An 18,754-nucleotide genomic window follows, 5' to 3' on the forward strand; every position below is an offset into this window, starting at 1 on the left:
TTAGACTTCTGAGTTCTGAAGGCCCCCCAAAACATTCCTTTCTTCAGCACTAACTGGTGGGGTGAGGCATGCATTCTTTGGCCCGGGCTGCACCGTTTCCTGAACAAGTCTTTGGGAAACAGCCCAGGCCAAGCTGAATGAAGTACAGTGGTGCCTCGCAAGACAAAAAGAATCCGTTCCGCGAGTCTCTTCGTCTTGCGGGTTTTTTCGTCTTGCGAAGCAAGCCCATTAGCGGATTAGTGCTACAGTATTAGCGGCTTAGCGGGCTTAGTGGATCAGCTGATAAGCGGCTTAACGATCAGCTGATAAGCGGCTTAACGATCAGCTGATAAGCGGCTTAGCATCAGCTGTTAAGCGGCTTAGCCATCAGCTGATAAGCGGTTTAGCGGCTTGGGAAAAAGGGGGGGGGGGAAGGACAAAAACCCCGCAGGAACTCGCGAGACATTTTCGTCTTGCGAAGCAAGCACATAGGAAATTCGTTTTGCGAAGCACCTCCAAAACGGAAAACCCTTTCGTCTAGCGGGTTTTCCGTCTTGCGAGGCATTCGTCTTGCGGGGCATCACTGTACACCTAACAGTTGTGCACCACCTTTGACTTTTGCTGCAGTCCCCCCACAGTTTTCTCAGCACTTTGGGGAGAGTTAGTCAAGAGGCCTTTGTAATGGTGCACACACCTCTGGGTATCTGCCTGTTCCAGTACTGGGAGGGATGGTAAATTTATGAGTTACGCTTCCCAACTCTGTTCTGATGAGAAGATGCCCCCTGTAAAAAACCATTGGTGTTGTCCCAGAGTCCTTTGGTCCATCCTTTCTGCTAATGCTGGCAGGAGTCCAAGGGGAAGTGGAAGGTGAATGGTGACATGTTGTTTGGAGGCAGGGGACCAATTGGGTAGAGAGGTGAATGACCTGGATCTGATTCCACAGGTGAAGAACTTAGGCATCCTTATTCTTATCTACATAAAGAATTGGATCCTGCAAAATGCTCAAAACATGTACTGTACTTTGTTGTATCTTCAGAGAATATAGTCTTAAAATAAATCCAGACTGGGGAAAACCATTTATTTTCTTTCAAATGTAGGCTGTTAAAGGAAAGTCTTGGTGGAAACTCGAAAACTGCTATGATTGCCACAATTAGCCCTGCCGCAAGCAATATAGAAGAAACACTGAGTACCCTTCGATATGCTAAACAAGCTTGTTTCATAATCAACATTGCCAAAGTCAACGAAGACATAAATGCAAAACTAATCCGAGGTAAGCCTGAGAACTATTTTGCTTCTTGCCGAAATAGCCCTATGCCAAGTTGTTCCTAGATTTCTTACAAAGTATACACTTACTAAGAGGAAGTAAGTCAAAAGAAAGCTGCATCAATTTATGGACAAATGCTTGCAATTGAAACCCACAAAAATGGCAAGAATCATTATTTTAATGGTAATGTGATGAAATTGCCTCGGTGCATTGCTCCATAGGCTTTCTATCAAAGGGAGGAACCTAATGTGCTTATTGGTAGCCGGGAGTGCAAAATACTTTCAAACAGCTCGGAGGTGATCACAGCTCCCTGACAAGCGTGTCTGTATGTTACATGTTTGTAAATATGTTTTTTTACATTCATACTGTACATTTTTAGGTGTATAGTTGATATACTGCATTTTTTAAAAAATAAATACTTGAATTTACTCAATATGCAGGTAACTTAAATTGCAAACATTGTGGGTAGGATTCATCTAACAAACCCTGTCAGCAAAAGCCCTGCACAAGGACTTCCACTTGCAAAATGGGTCTTCCCCCTGTGTTCGACCAAATCGGCTGGGGAGGGCAGAAGAAGTCCCAGAACAGCACAGAGGGGGAGGAGAGTACATCCATTCCACCTGGCAAGCTGAAATGCTTGTGCAGATATAACATTTGTCACTGTGAGACTCATAGATGCCAATCCAGAATATTTGCTAATATAAGAGATGCCATTTTGACTAGCTGCTGAACTCTCTTGTTAAATGTAGAATTGAAAGCTGAAATTGAGAAACTGAAATTGGCTCAGAAAAATGCTCAGAATGTTGACCCTGAAAAACAAAAGCTTTATATGCAAGAAATAACATCTTTAAGAGTGAAGCTATACCAGCAAGAGAGGGAGATGGCAGAGATGCAAAGGTACTGGTACTTGATGTCTTCTCAAAAATACAGACTGCTAAAGGAAGGTTCCCCTCTACTTTTTTTGACTAATCTATACAGTTAATTGTGCATTGTTGCATAAAGATTGCACATTAATAATAACTAATTAAATAAATAATAACAACAATGTTGGGGCCAGACTGTTTAACTCAAATTGATCGTTTTAACATTCACCTAAGCAATTATTGATTTAAGACTCCTCTTATATATTTCCAGTGATCTTAGTAAATTTCCTGTTATGCAAATATAATGATGGTTTTTTAATTGCTTAAACTTTGTTTCCAATAGTGTGTAAGGATATAAATATTATGCAGTGGTAACTCAATTCTTCTCTAGATTATGTATCCCTTTTGTTAGCCTTAGAATTACATTTGCGAAACGATAATAAGCTGAACCACAATTTTATTTCCCCTGGTAAATAAAGGGCCTGGAAAGAAAAACTTGAACAAGCAGAAAAAAAGAAATTTGAGGAAACAAAGGAGTTACAGGTACCATTTTTCAAGTAAATTCAATTGTGGATGCAAAATAATTGTTTTCCCAAGTGTCATTCTTCTTCCTTACCTGCATCATATTCCTACAACAGCAAATGAACAAAAAGTTGCTTTCATTTGCATGCAATATGTAATGTTCTGAATCTTTTATTTTAGAAAGCTGGCATTACATTCAAGGTTGACAATAGTTTGCCTAATTTAGTCAATCTCAATGAAGATCCCCAGCTCTCTGAGATGTTGCTATACATGATCAAGGAAGGACAAACAACAGTTGGGAAATGCAAGCCAAATTCACGTCATGATATTCAGCTGTCTGGTGTCCTGATTGCCGACGACCATTGGTAGGTGTTTCTCTAAATTAACAAATAATGATAAATGGGTCTTTTGCTCTGCACGATTCCTCTGGTTGATATGCAGCTCCACTGAAATAAATAGGCGCATTAGCTTGTGTAGATTTATAATCCAGGCTAAAACAAATTTAGCTGAAAGTAAATGGGGCAGAATTCGTGTGTTTAGGTTGACAGATTAAGATGGTGATTAGACAGATTCATGGAGGGATAAGTTTATCAATTGCTACTAGTCAAGGCTATAGGAAAGTTCCATATTAAGAGGCAGTGTGCCCTTCAATACCAATTGCTGGCAAGCAACAATGAAAGAGGGCTTATGGATTTTTCTCAAGCATTTAGTTGCCAGCTGTAGGAATTGGGATGCTGCACTAGATGGAGGTGAAAAACACTTCCTTCCCATCCCTGCTCATATAAGTCTTATGCAGCATAATTTCTCTTGTGCCCTCATGTTATATTTGTAATGCAGCATAATCGTTTTTTAAAAATCCTATTTGTTTTCAAGCGTATTGGCTACTGTGCTGAAGCATGAACGAAGCTATGATCCAAAGAAACTAGTTACGTGAATGCAAAGAAGTTAAAACTGCTTCTTCCTCTCTCCTCTCCCCCACCCCCGGCAGCAGTTTCTCATGTGGAAAGCCTTTGAAACACAGGCTTGTTTCCAAAGTAGGATGTCATGATGTGGCAAAGGGGTCAAAAATTCAATTGGGGTAGGAATCAGCTGTTTGATTCCTGGTATATGTGTGTATCCCAAAGTGATTTGTCACACTTTTCCTTACTTGAAGCTTTACTGATAATAACATATTTCTTATTTGTAGTATTATCAAACACATGGATGGTGTTGTGAGTATTATTCCACTGGGAGGAGCGAATACATACGTTAATGGAAAATGCATTTCAAGCCCTACATTTCTCCATCACGTGAGTTGGTTTGAACAGAGATTTATTTGCATGTCAAATTGGGACAGAAGTTTAAATTCATGTGTCATATGCTGGTTTAGTGTAGATTTTGAATGACTAAGCATGATATTATTTGATGTCACTCATGTGCAGAAGCGCTTGCACGCAAACACACACACAAAAAATCATTTTTAACATGCACCAAACATATATCTTGGATTTTTTTAGGGTGACCGTGTCATTCTTGGAGGAGACCACTATTTTCGGTTTAATCACCCAGTAGAAGTTCAGAAAGTCAAAAGTCTTTCTTGTGGCACTTCTCTTCCTGAGGACGGTCCAAGTGGCTTTGAATTTGCAAAGAATGAATTGCTGGCTTCACAAAGGGCTCAGTGAGTACTAGTAGAAATTCTGACTTAAATGGTAAATGTGTATTACTTCTTGTGTGTGACATGAATGTTGCACCCTAGTTTTTAGAACTTTGATTTTTGTATAGGTTGGAGATACTAAAATGAACAAACATTTACTTTCTATGTAAGAAAGGTGTCTTACGGAATTCCTACCAACATCTAGAAATCCTGTTGCCACTAAAAGCTTAAGCTTAGATAGCTTAGAGCCCACTGTTGCTCTTAGAGCTGATATGGTAAGTTTTATTGGTGTTCGTGCAAAAATTAGCATTAAATTTTGTTATGGTGCTAACAGGAATATAGCAAAGCGATGAGTGGCAAGACGAGTTACGTACATTACCTAATAGCCTTCCATCATGTTATCTTTGGAACAAATGGGTCTCCTAATAGCAGAAAAAAATTACGTTTAAATTTGAAAAACTAATCTCTTCACTTTTGGAAAAGTAGTGAGTTTCAGACTTGCATTTATACTGTAATGTAGGTGAAAGGATTGTTTAAAGGTCCTGCACAGCATATTAAGATGATTGAAGCTCCTACTTTTGGGTGTGCATATGTTTGGGGATTGGAAAGAGTATCTAAGCTGCAATCCTGCACCCTCTTACCTCAGAATAAGCCCCATTGAACTCACTGGGTCTTACTTCTGGGTAGAGATATATAGGATAGTGGTATTAATGACTTGGGATAACTAGTGTGTTTCTGTACTACTTTTCTTTTGTGTTAAAAAAAATGCTATAGAAAACTAGCCATAGCTAGTTGGATATAGGTTTTATCAGTTAACTTGGTTTTTAAAACACCCTGTAGACTTGAATCAGAAATAGAAGAAGCACGTCTGAAAGCTAAGGAAGAAATGATGCAAAGTATCCAAATCGCAAAAGAAATGGCCCAAGAGGAACTTAGTTCTCAGCAGAAAATTTATGAGAGCCAGATAAAATCATTAGAAACACAGCTGGTGAGTAATTAATAAGTATTTTAAATACACTTGATCCCATAGAAAGTGACACTGAATGGGGAGGATAGGGTTACATTGCTATCTGCATCAAAAGATGTAACTGCTCCGCTTAAGAGGCCTGCATGTACACTGCGGTCTAGATGAGGATATACATTCAAATGTGTATCCCTGCTTATACAGACGGTCTGCATTAGAGACTTCATTGAGGATGGAAAGGAATAAATAAATATGCACAGGACAGTTTTTCATGGTACATCACCTCTCTGTCCTGAAGCTGGAGGCTAATGGAGTGAAATCCACTTACATTCTAGTAGTTTACTATAACTGGTTGTGAATTGGGCTGTTAGAGAATGGCACCTAGTTTTTTTTTATTAAAACCTTCTTAGAATCATAGAATTGTAGAGTTGGAAGATTAAGAGTCTCATGCTCTTCAAACTGAGCTGTCCCTAAGAAGAAGAGTTTGGACTTGATATCCCGCCTTTCACTCCCCTGAAGGAGTCTCAAAGCGGCTAACAATCTCCTTTCCCTTCCTCCCCCACAACAAACACTCAGTGAGGTGAGTGAGGAGTGGGGAATTGAACCCGGTTCGCCAGATTACGAGTCCACCGCTCTTAACCACTACACCACACTGGCTCTAACTGAAACAATTGACACAATCCGGCTGTTATGTCTTACTACCAGCTAATTTCATTTCCTAATGACAGCAGCTCAACTGTGAATATTCTGGGATCTTGGTTCCCAACACTATCCTATACTACATATATGTATGTATGCATGTATGCATTTGGCTTATTTTTAGGTCATCTTTTAGGGCCAAGCTCTCCCAAGGTGGCTTCCAACATATAAAACCCACAAATATAGTATCTTCAGGAAGGAAAAAGATATCTTTCTTCTTCCTCATCTTTCTAAACCTCTTCCCCACTGTAATATATAGCATCAGAGTGTTCAGATTAGGTGCTGGCTTCTGAAAAAGGATGAGCATACTCAGTCCTCAGTTTCAGCTCAGCTTTAGAACTTTTTTCTTTTTAATTTGCAAATTATTTCTGCGCGTTTGAATTGTCTCTGAGTATACCCAAAGCACTGTCACTACCTTGTCTGGAGGTGGTCCAGGAATGTCTGGAAATCTGAAGAAAATAGAGTGAGAGAGAAAATGAAAGAGCTTCCAAGATTTTTGTGAAATGTGAGTGTGTGTTTATGTGAGCAAGTAAATAATACTGCTTTTTCTGGGGCAATGGTTTTGCTTGGGTCAAGCATATTTTTTGTTATTGGCACATATTATTAATTCTTTTGTTTTCTTAGGAAGAAGAATCCCGGAGGAAACAACTGCAGGAAATGAATAATAAAATAGCTGTAAACAAAATTCAAGAGCTGGAGCAAGCAAAACGGGGCCTTGAGCTAGAGGTACACGTAAACAAGAAGCGCTTGGAAATGGAGACATTGGCTGCCAGGGAGGTAAATTTTAAAAACGAAACCTAAAACCTAGCATCTTGTCTTATCAATTGGACAGTGTACCGTGATCTAGTATTGCTTCTCTGAATCTATACATTTCTATGCAGCATAACTCCAAGAAACTCTGTCGCAGGCGCCCTCTAGCTCTACCCTTTCATGAGATCGACTGATATTTGGGAAATGATAGTTTATATAACTTTGGGTGCTCTGCTGATGTGCCTGTTACAGCAATGGAAGGCATCCCTCGAAGCTGTGTTGTGTAATCACTCTTTGCAATGTAAAATATTTGCAATCATATTGGAAGGAAACTAAGACCTCTTTTTAAAATTGTGCTTGGCAAATGTGAAGATTATAGAAAATGGCATATCTGTCCCTGTGAATGGAGTATTAACTTAGCTGAGGATTAATAGTTGCAAGTTTGGTCTGAGTCACTTTTACGTAACTTTTTAAAAAAGAAAAAAGATCCGCTTTGCTGAATCAGATCATAGTTGGCTATACCTCTGGAAAGTTGTAAGCATGGCATAAAAGTGATGGCCATCCCTTGTAATTGTCATTTTGCCCCCAGCAGCTGGTACTTAGAGGTTCCGTGCCTTAGATAAAATCATCCTAGTTTTAATTAGTTGTTTTCTAAAATCAGTTTTATAAGTTTGTGCTTTCCCCCTCAAGCCTAAATGGAAGGAGCATTGTTTCACGGCTATCTTTGTGTACTGTGTGTGTTTTGAGGGTAATGGATAAGGCAAGGTAACTAATAGAATTTATTTCATTTAGGATCAACAGCCTGAACAGAATATTATGTGTATGGTCTCAGAAGCTGTGCAGCTTTTGCTGAAAAATCTCATAATCCCTTGCTTTGTGGTAGGTTTTAGAAGATCATGTCATTCGTCGTGCCAAGATTCTAGAAGCTCTAGAAGCTGAGAAGCAGAAAATTGCTCAGGAAGTGGCAATGCTTCAGCAGACTCATGGAAACAGAAATAAAGGTATGGTTACATAAGGGACGCGGGTGGCGCTGTGGGTAAAACTTCAGCGCCTAGGACTTGCCGATCGCATGGTCGGCGGTTCGAATCCCCGCGGCGGGGTGCGCTCCCGTCGTTCGGTCCCAGCGCCTGCCAACCTAGCAGTTCGAAAGCACCCCCGGGTGCAAGTAGATAAATAGGGACCGCTTACCAGCGGGAAGGTAAACGGCGTTCCGTGTGCTGTGCCGGCTCGCCAGATGCAGCTTGCCACGCTGGCCACGTGACCCAGAAGTGTTTGCGGACAGCGCTGGCTCCCGGCCTATAGAGTGAGATGAGCGCACAACCCTAGAGTCGGACACGACTGGCCCGTATGGGCAGGGGTACCTTTACCTTTTTAACTGTATGGTGGTTAACCACAAACTAACGTAAGAGTGTCTACATAAAGACTTTTCTTTCCACAGGAATCCAGGAAGGCCCTCTTCATCTCTGTGTTGAAAATATATCTTCTCCTTGCAACTAGGGAGAGAGGGCCTACTGGTTTTTTAAGGGTTTATATATTTGCTTGTAGTGTTCGAAACTCCCAGTGTTCTAGGTGCATTTTGTGACAGGGAATTTCATTAGCGCCAGCAATTTCTGAGCTCTGGGCACAGTACAGTGCCTAAGATTTCAGAGTAAAACTGCAGAGTGGAAGGAAAGGAGGACCTTTTTCTGCCTCCCCACTTCCAGCTACTCCAGCTGAAGACTGGAGAAGAGACCCTCTTAAGAATATTAGGGGGGCGGGCAGGGGAAGGACTAGACCATGTGAAGAATGAACGAAATATTTTAGCTGCAGTTCATTCATTTTCAGCTTTGTATTCTTGTTATAGAAATGTACACCTTGACATTCCCTTGTTGCGCCCATAAACTAGGTTTTAGGTACCATTTGGCTCCTAGTTTTCATATCTCAGTTTCTAACACTGTTTGCTTGGAGAGCTACCCTTTTTAAAAAACACAAAACCCCCCATCACATTTCTTATCCATTCACTTGGGAGCTTTTGAATATACTACTTTTCAGTTTCTTTCCAAACCTGTTATGAGAGCAGACTTGGGAGGGTGCAGTATGAAATTATACAGTATGGGTGGACAATAGCCTAAATGTTTTTGTGCATTCCTCATAGATACAAAAGTCATCCTGTCCTGTCCTGTATGGAATTTAAAAAGAATTTCAGAGATTACCAATTCAGTGACTGATTGCATAATTATTAACTAGTAATTACAGAAAAAGTCCATTATCTTTTTCTTTGAAAAATATATATTTAGCAGAGCCAAACTGGAATTCTTTGAAGCTGTCCATGATGATCAAGGAGGCCAACACTATTAGCAGTAAATTGGAGAAACACACAGTTTTTTGTAGGTAAGTATTTTAACTAAAATATTAGAAGTGGTGCTGCATATGCTTTTTATGTTCTGTGATTTGATGACTTCCTCTGAGTAATCAAATATAGCATTTCTGATAAGAACATATAGTTCTTAAAAAAGAAAAGGAAAAAAGAGGGGGAAATGTGATTCTGGAAGGACAAGGGTTTAGTGAAAATTCAGTGAGATTTCCTGTACTCGTGTTTTTTTCTGAAAAGGCTAACATAATGTTCCTGGCTAGTTGCAGGCTTTTTCATTCCAAAATCAAGCACCTATTTGTAAGGTGTTTTGTCTTGTAATCTGTGTGTAAAATACCCCACCACCACAGAAAGATAATGGTAATCAAGGGACACGTCCTGTAATTACAGATACTTCATGTTCTGGGAGTAAATTGATTTGTTTGTTCCATCAGGCATGATGCAATGGATAATAAAAATGGTCCTGGCCATTCCCTTCAAGTTCAAGTCCGTAACATCAGGCTTGGTGTTGCAACATTCTGGAGTTTGGAAAAATTTGAAGATAAATTGGCTGCAATGAAAGAAGTCTATGAGGTTTGTTTGGGAATAAAACATTATTTGCTTCCTAAAATATTGCTTTTATGAGAAAGAGGCAGTTTTAAAATTGAATTAAATCTGATTTAAAAGACACTGCATCCAGTATAAGTACCTGTCCATGTTGCCAAAGGCTGCTGACTCAGAACTGGTTGGGTGTCAGTGTCCCTGGAACCCAGTAAACGGTTTGGTTTCAACACTTCACAGAACAGCCTATGGCTGTAGGGGAGGGCAGAAGTCAGTGACCTCAAGCTGGGGATTTGGAGAGCGACAGAGGCAAGGGAGGAGGAGCAAACAGTGTTGGAACAGAGAAAGATCTGGAGGAAAAATGTTTAGAAAAGGTAGTGCAGTGAAGCATGGAGAAAGAAGGTGTTTGCAGGAAAGCCTAGCTGCTGAGGATTTAGCCAAAGGATCAGGGGTGTAGTGGAGAGAGAGAGAGAGAGAGAGAGAGAAGATTGGAGAACTTCCCCCTTCTGGTCCAAACTTCAGTCCCTATCCTGATGTTAAGGGATGGTAATATCTTTTTCTTCTTGTGCTGCCCACATAACAGACTTTGTTTTGGAGCTAGCAGCCTTTTTCCAGATTGATGAAGGTTTTAGGCCTTCCCTTGTCCAACACCTTTAATGAAACGGGTTTCTTTCCTTTCCAGACGAACAATACTAACAAAGCTGATGAGATTTTTTATGATCCCACTGATGAATGGGAACCTGATTTTTCAAATGCATCCATCTCTTCTATTTCTTCAAGGAGGTAAATAATTTCTAGGTTGAATTTAATGTTAGATTCTGCCTCTTTACAAAAAATATAGAGAGAGAAGTATATATAAATAGTGAGTGGAAAGGAATTATAACCCTTTAGGGATGCTTATAGGTAGTTCAGTAACTACACCTGCAAAAAAATTAATATTTTGGTAATGTAGTAATGATGGGAAGCTTAACTTCTTAGCCTCCTCCGCAAAACACGACAAAGCAAGAAATGCCCGTGCAGAATCTCCCATCAAGACTGATCTTTCCCCACCCCCTTCATTGAGGCAGCCAAGGTTTCTGCTGGGGGAGCCAGTACAAGCCCAGATTAATATATTTAGAAAGGGATGGTTTCCAGCGTCCTTTGAACTGTTGCTGTGTTCATCCTCCAGTAGCAAGATAAATGAATAGTGTTCCTCACTAGAAACCAGATATAAATAAATGTATGCATGAGTTTCAGAAAATTAGTGGAAGCCACAAAAGTTTAAAAACACCTGTCCTGCTTTGTTTTCTCCCCCTCCATTTCTTGGTCAATTTCGATAGAAGTTTGAGGAGGAGCAAAAGAATTTCTGGATGTTTGTCTGAGGTAAAGATGAGACTGCACAATTCATACCTATCAGGTGTGTATGCACTTATAATCATGTCACCTTCAAAAGCTATATTTAATGTAGCGTTCATTTTTAGTGGTTTGCAATTTTTCTTAAAAAACTAGTTGTTTTGTAAAGTATTCCCATATTTATAGGGGATAGTGTTCCTTTATATATTTTTGCCAGGTATGCAGCAACACGTGAGAGGGCATTCTCAATATTGGCACCCTGGTTGTGGAATGCCCTCCCTTCACAAATTTGACTGGTGAGTTTTTGGTGCCATTTGAAAGCACACTTATTTACCTACACTTTTGGTCAAACCAGATGTGGAGTAGGCAACCTGCCCTTGATGATTTGTCAGTTTACTGTATGCAATGATGAGCTGGTTTTACTGGTAATATTTGCTTACTTTTTATATTGTAACTTGTTTTGGGATCAATTTTAATGAAGAACAATATATAAATCATTTCATTAAAGAAATATATCTTGCTCTCTTTCAAGTCATATTTAGTTTTATATTATTTATTATTATATCATCATCATTATTTACAAAGAGCAAACGTGCTTTTTCAAAAGGGCTCTACTTATTTGTCATAGTTTCGCTCTGTACAGTATTTTTAAAAGTGGGGTAAGAGATCCATCAGAATGCTGACTTATTCTCACTCAATGGAGGAGTGGAGCATACAGGAAAGGGTTAATCTCTTCTAGAAGGTACAGTTAAAACTAGACTGATTTCTAGACTAGACCCCCTGACTTCTGTAAGGGAAGTTAACCCTTTCCTGTATGCTTCACTCTCAGCTAACTAGAAGAGCACTTCACAATTAAGTCCAGTTTTCCATTTTGTCTAACTATACGTATGCCTTCATCACACTGTTCTGTCATCACAGACTCAGCAAATAAATTGGGCAGCCTGGGCTCAGACCTACCTGAATCATCTCTACCTGGCATATGTAAGGAACTGATAGATTCAGCTTTGGATGTCTTGGGACAGACTACAGAAGAGGAAGAGAGCATAGCACAAAGCCTTTTAGCAACATTGTTTAACGTTTATGCTGGAGTCTCTGCTTTGATAAAGGCTTATGAGCAAGCTGAACAAAGTCAAGAGAACTGTAAGTCCTATTGCTGAGTTAGTAGCCCCTTTTTGAGTTCTAGCTTTGAACCTCATATAATTTATTTACAAGTGCACATTTCCTTCAGTCCAGAATAATTTGCCTCCTTTCTATCTTTTCAGTTTTCACTGTTAACTATACTGCTCAGTCCTGCAGCATCAAGATTAGTTCAGCTTTCGAACAGCTTGTTGTTCTAACCAAGCACTGGCTGAACAGTTTTCGAAAAAATGAAGAATTTGTAATGATTCATGTTGAAGTAAGGGAGAGTGTAAAACACCTGGGAGCATATCTGCAATTGCTCTTACGGGTAAGTTTTGTTGTTATGGCCATCCTTTAGGAATGAAAGAGAACAATTGGAAGTACAGTCGTACCTTGGAAGTTGAACGGAATCCATTTTAGAAGTCCGTTCAACTTCCAAAACGTTCGGAAACCAAAGGGCGGTTTCTGATTGGCTGCAGGAAGGTCCTGCAGACAATCGGAACCCGCGGAAGCCCCGTCGGACGTTCAGCTTCCAAAACTAGTTCACTTCCAGGTTTGCGACATTCAGGAGCCAAAATGTTCAAGAACTAAGCTGTTCAAAAACCAAGGTACGACTGCATTGGCCAAAACTGTATTATCTATCAGTGTACATTGCAAATATTATGATGTCATGTTTCTGATGCTGGAACAAGACTATACTGTTGTCACAATATGAATAGGAATGAATCATAAAGATGCATGCAACAACTGTATTTTTGTTTTCTCAGGGTGGTTGCTCAGATTTGTCTTCAGTAGTAGTAGAAGCACAAAAGAAAATAATGCAGATGTTGAAACAAATGGCAAAATACACAGGACACTTGGTGGTACTTACTGGCTCAGATCTACATCTTTCTGCAGAAAATATAAGTGATGCAAGCAACCCAAAGGTAAGAGAGACAGAGACAGAGGTGTCTGGTTCACATGTCACAGTAAGCCAAACCATGGTTTTGCAGATCTGTGGATAAAAAGATCTGATAGGGTGGGCACAAAACAATGGATAAAGAAAGTACAGTGGTACCTCTGGTTGTGAATGGCAAAATGACGTGTCGTCATTTTGCACGTCTGTGCATGCGCGAGCTGTAAAACCCAGAAGTAACGCTTTCCGGTACTTCTGGGTCGCCGCGGGATGCAACCTGAAAAGACGTAACCTGTGAAGCTAATGTAACAAGAGGTATGACTGTACCAACAGACCACTGTAGGGATGGGGAATCTGTGGCCCTTTCAGATGATGAGACTTCTAAAAACTGTAACTGGCTTAATTTTTTTTTTGAAAAATCTCTTTTTGTTTTCAGAAGCAGTTTATACCAGACATCTGTGATGGAATGGTCTCTGGACTGGAACACCTTTTAAACTGCATACAGAAAAAATCTAGGGCAATGTGGAATGAACTCTTAAAATGGTATCCACAAAATGAGGTGATGTGGGGATAATTATAAACTATCCTTTATGCATGAGGAGGGAAGCATATTTTTTACTATGTCACAAATTTAATAGTGCAGTTTTAAGCTTCACGCTGTTTATATTTGCAACTGGTGATTTTCATTACAGACTTGTGTATATATAATCAGCATTTGCACTACACTTTTTTCTCACAGCTACACATACCACAGAAACACTTAAAACACATGGCATAATGAAACTGTTGACTGCTTAAAGGTTAAATGGCTTCTTTAAACCAGTGTGTCTGCTACAAGGGCAGTAGATTAAACCAAAACCAAAACCAGAATGCTGTCTGTAGTGAACAATATTTCATTTTTTTTGTATTGGTCTTTGCTGCCTTGGCAGACAGACTATAGCATTAAGAGGGGATAACTAAAGTGTTAATCTTAAATGCATGGAAACTCTCTGTTTAATTATGCTGTAAAATTAACAAGGAATCATAAGTGGCAAAATGGGAAGCATTTTTCTTATTACAGCTGATATTTCAAAATATATCGTCCAAGATGCAAAATGCTACTACAGTGGTACCTTGGTTCTCGAACTTAATCCGTTCTAGGAGTTCGTTCAACTCCCGAAACCATTCGAAAACCAAGGCTGCAGGAGCTTCTTGCACTTAATCGGAAGCTGCAGAAGGCGCGTCAGATGTTTGGCTTCCAAAAAACATTCGCAAAACGGAACACTTCTGGGTTTGCGGTGTTCGGGAGCCGATTTGTTCGACAACTAAGCCATTCGGGAACCAAGGTACCACTGTACTGGCAACGCTCAGTAGAATGTGTAACTTTTTTTTTTTAAAGGATTTGACATCCCAGAGCTCCACTGCCACAATGCATTTCGGGTGTCCTGTTTCAAAAGTGGTATACAAGGTGGCATAGGAGTCTGTGGTTCAATATATATTTTATCTGAATAATATTAAGATAGATTTTCGGGTTTTAATCGTTATCAAGTTTTATTTGTGGTGACATGAATTCTCGGTTAGTTTGCCGTCTAAACCAATGTTTATACATAAGAGTCTATTTCACATACACAAAACACACACACACTAAGCCACACCATTGCTTAGTGTGAGCAAGCAATCATGCAGGCTTTCGTTTTGCTCCTCCTTAGGTTGTTCGTTTCCTGCCCTGTGCTAAGCCATGGGTTTAGCCAAGCATGTTGTTTGACCCCAGGCTCATTGTTTTCCTTTCCCATACAATTCACAAACTGTAAACCACAGGAGAAACACAAGAGCCCAGGTTAAAATGGCGCACAAGGCACAGTGCAGCACAGCAGCAGAACAACTGGAGTAGGAACAAAGCAGCCACAGACTCATATCTGAGAGCCTACTCATTAGCACAACCATGGTTTGCCATGACATTGCATGTAAATGAGGTCACTGACTGCTGTGATCCTCTGCATATGGTGGTACAGTAGTAGGGGCAACCTTTTATATTTTCACTTGCATTACACACATTTTGTAATGTCTGAAACGGGTATTCTGTGTGGATATCCACATGTGCAATGCCCCAATATACACTTCTCTCCCCTTTCCCTGTTGATATTAGAATATTACATTTGTTGGGTGGCAAAGGGGGATGGGCTCCAGCCACTATGCTACATCCTAAACATTGTACAGGCTGTTATTCATGAACCAGGCCAAAGTTTCTAAATATCTCAGCTTGTGTTAGAAACTGTTTTATGTTTATGGTTTAAATTTAAGTAGAATCTAATTTAAAACGTCTTAACGCTTTTCTTTGCAGGTTCAGAATCAAATAAAGACTAAAGCTATGGATTTGGCTAAAATCCTTGAAAATATAATAGCTGGTTGTAAAAAGGTAAACGGAGCTCTTTCTTAGTTACAATTTTCACTTTCGACTTAGCAGAGTAGTATAACGTTGCTTACATATTACAGTGAAATTCAAATGAAATTAAACATTTTCCTGTTATTCTTGAAGTTTGGGCACTCAAAGAGATATTTAGCCAATCAATGCCAATATGTAGACAACAATAAATGGGTTTTCCAGGATTTGCTTACATCAAGGATGGGAAACCCTGTGGGCCTCTAGATGTTGCTGCATTCCAACTGCCATCAGCCCCAACCAGCATCACCAATGGTCAGGGATGGTGGGAACTGTAGCCCAACAATATATGGAAGGCCAGAAGTTCTCCTTCCTCCATTTACACGTTATGGGTTGTATCCAACTGTCTCACTTTGCGGATGGAAGACACTTTGATCCACTTGAGGCTTCTCTCAGTGGAACACGAGAGGCTGGTGCTTCTTGCCAATCCCCCCGCCCCGCCCCATCCACAGCCCCAAATGCACACTCTATCTCAAATCTCATTGGAACAGTGTGGGAGGTAGTGTGAGGGGCCATATAGGGAAGGCGGAACTGCAAAATAATAATGATTAAACAAAAATGCCTCCCTCCCTGTTCCACTTTAGCAAAATTTTCTAAGAGGCCCATGTCAGTGGAAGGACACAATTGGATGCTACCCCATATATATATATATATATATATATATATATATATATATATCTATATATCTCTATATATATATATATATATATATATCAGTGTAGGGACACGGGAGGCGCTGTGGTGTAAACCACTGAGCCTTGGGCTTGCCAATCGGAAGGTTGGCGGTTCGAATCCCTGCGACGGGGTGAGCTCCCGTTGTTCAGTCCCAGCCCCTGCCAACCTAGCAGTTCGAAAGCACGCCAAAAAAGTGCAAGTAGACAAATAGGTACCGCTCCAGTGGGAAGGTAAATGGCATTTCTGTGCGCTGCTCTGGTTTTGCCAGAAGCGGCTTAGTCATGCTGGCCACATGACCCAGAAAAACTGCGGACAAACGTCAGCTCCCTCGGCCACTAAAGCGAGATGAGCGCCACAACCCCAGAGTCGTTCGCGACTGGACTTAACTATCAGGGGTCCTTTTTTTACCTAACAATGTAATATGTGAAGAGGGCCTTATTGGACACAGGTTGCATCTTTACAGATCTTTAAAAGACCTACATAGTTCTTGAAAAACCAAGGCCACTTGTTTTTCAAAATCAGTATGATAGGCAACCCGAAGAGACAGTATTCTCAGGGATAAAATTGTTTTTATTGTCTGTCATTTTCTGAAAACCATTTTTTAAAATTGGCACAGAAAGTAGCAGCAAATATATCAGGGACTGAAGAAGGTGTTGATCAGGAGTTAAAGAAAGCAACTAGCAAAGCTGTTGCATTCTTGGAATTACACCATTGCCTAGATCAAGTCTGTTGGATGGTTACTTCTTCATTACAAGGTATGCTAATTTTCGTTATAAGGTATTGTGATAAATGACTGGATTTTAAAAACCATTTTAAGAGTATACTTAAAGAGATACATCAGTTGGTGCCAGAGTCTCCATTTGCTTTACAATGTTTACGATGGAAAATGGTCATTGTGATCTTTTTTTCTTTCTGAGTAAACTTATTGCCTCCTTGATCAAGGCCAAATTCACATTAGCTCTTTAGTCGTGCTGTTGCAGAACTGCTTTTCTGCAAGCATTCCCACATTTCATTGGTAACTTGTAAAAGTTGCTTAGATCGTGTGGTCCTTCTCATGCTAAAGTCAGTGACTGTGATGGAGATATAGGCTTGGCATGGAGTGTACAAACTTCATATTACTGACTGAAAGCAGAAGCCAACAACGAGAAAGCAGGTTTGCTGCTAGAGCTTCACCAGAGGGTAGCAAAGTGAGTGAAGAGAGAATTTTGTGGGGACCTCATGGTGTTCCGACCAGAAACATCATTGTTTCTTCTGTATGCAGTGTATTTAAAATTTAGATCCCTGCAGTTTCTCTCACTGCATCTATGATAAGTAATATACACTTGTTTTTATTAAGGTCAGCTCTGTTTGGCTACTGTCTTTGTTCTTGACCACTTTGCCTACAAGCTAAGATTGCCTATTAGGGAATGCAACCGTCAAATTGAAAAAGCGTTCCCCATTCAATCCTTTTCTACAGTGAATGGCAGCCCTTCTCCCTTCTTAACATCTAAAGTTTAAAAAGCATGTAGTAGGATACCTAATACTTGCATGCAGTATTATTTTCTGGTGCCTCAAATGCAGCACTTTATGTTATGTCAATGGTTGATTCTGCCAGTGGAAGCCATGAACATATCCCCACCTTGTGGAACAAATTATAGTAAGGTAAACAATCATATTTCTGCAATCATTCTCTAAGCCTCCTGAACATTTTTTTTCATGAAAAACAAAAATAAGCTATGTGTATAAATCTGTTATTCCTTTCTGAGTCTCTTCAAACGATGTGCAGATTATTCACATTTCTTCCTAATTATTTTTAACTTACTGGCTTTTTTACCTTTGTTTTTCACAGGCTCATATAGAAACAGAAGTCCATTTAGGTATTTCATAGAAAAGATTTGCATCTTAACTGGGAATTTTAACACTCTCTGCAACCCATCTGTATTATCCACTGATACAGCAGACAATCCTGTTTGCACAATCCCAGAGCCTTCTGTGAACCATAGAGAATTGGACTCCGTAGCAAAGTCACTCATTATAAGTTTTGAACTTGAACAGGGACAGAATTCATCAAATGTTCAGGACACTTGTATGCAAAATTCTTGTTCTGAAGGAAAACAACTTGAAGAGGATGAGGTTCTAAACATCTGGGAACAGAAAGAAGCTCCAAAATGGGAACATCTACTTTGGTCTCTACCTAAAAGCTTAGGGGAAGCTTCACCTAGTGGAATCCATTGGGTATAAATTATTGCTTAACTTATGGAATGCAGGTAATAAACACTGTAACGGTTATGTTGGCTATTGTGTTGGCATCTGGAAAAAATGGAGCCTTGGAACAATAAGTCTTTGGGCTAGTTCACATGCTCACCCAGCCAAGATTGCCCTTCTGTGGTGAATGGAATAAGTGCAGGTCTTCCTCTTTTACTTGCATATTTAAGGCATTGTGTGAATCCATTCATGAAGTCTCAGTTCACTAAATTTTTATCTCTTAGGGTGTAACTAAAAGTTTGCAAATCATCCCATGAGAAGGGTTCCTGGTTCCCAAAATATCTTATATGTACTTTTCAGAGGAGTGGTCTTGCCTGCTCCCTCTATCATGGAATGACAGTTCTGGGCTGGGTGATGTAGTCACTGGTCCCTAAAGAAGCTGCAAATTCACACCAAAAGGAAGTCCAGTCCAAGATGCATATTATAAGCTGTGGGGCAAGTCAGAAAATTCAGTCGTTAAAATTTAATTCATTCTGCATGCATGTAATAGCTTCATTTTAAAACCA

General features: G+C 39.9%; 1 protein-coding gene across 3 annotated transcripts in view; it reads left to right on the forward strand.

The window, feature by feature from the left end:
• KIF14 (kinesin family member 14) overlaps positions 1-18,272 on the forward strand; it is a 32,006-nt gene extending 13,734 nt beyond the window's left edge. Inside the window, exons 11-30 of one of the 3 annotated variants that reach the window (XM_081010751.1) lie at positions 1,077-1,249; positions 1,993-2,140; positions 2,586-2,649; positions 2,809-2,993; positions 3,815-3,917; positions 4,125-4,285; positions 5,102-5,249; positions 6,549-6,701; positions 7,558-7,675; positions 8,951-9,044; positions 9,459-9,597; positions 10,247-10,347; positions 10,884-10,960; positions 11,815-12,036; positions 12,159-12,343; positions 12,783-12,941; positions 13,350-13,469; positions 15,231-15,305; positions 16,621-16,759; positions 17,833-18,272. In XM_081010751.1, the coding sequence (XP_080866877.1) occupies positions 1,077-1,249; positions 1,993-2,140; positions 2,586-2,649; positions 2,809-2,993; positions 3,815-3,917; positions 4,125-4,285; positions 5,102-5,249; positions 6,549-6,701; positions 7,558-7,675; positions 8,951-9,044; positions 9,459-9,597; positions 10,247-10,347; positions 10,884-10,960; positions 11,815-12,036; positions 12,159-12,343; positions 12,783-12,941; positions 13,350-13,469; positions 15,231-15,305; positions 16,621-16,759; positions 17,833-18,224 (2,956 nt within the window). In that variant the 3' untranslated portion in view covers positions 18,225-18,272. Of the gene's footprint in view, positions 1-1,076; positions 1,250-1,992; positions 2,141-2,585; positions 2,650-2,808; positions 2,994-3,814; positions 3,918-4,124; positions 4,286-5,101; positions 5,250-6,548; positions 6,702-7,557; positions 7,676-8,950; positions 9,045-9,458; positions 9,598-10,246; positions 10,348-10,883; positions 10,961-11,814; positions 12,037-12,158; positions 12,344-12,782; positions 12,942-13,346; positions 13,470-15,230; positions 15,306-16,620; positions 16,760-17,832 lie in introns of all 3 variants that reach the window. The other 2 variants (XM_081010752.1, XM_081010750.1) reach the window with 2 other exon arrangements.
• The last annotated feature ends 482 nt before the right edge of the window (positions 18,273-18,754 follow it).

Source organism: Podarcis pityusensis (genome assembly GCF_964106645.2).
Source record: "Podarcis pityusensis genome assembly, chromosome: 6".
Lineage (NCBI taxonomy): Eukaryota > Metazoa > Chordata > Lepidosauria > Squamata > Lacertidae > Podarcis > Podarcis pityusensis.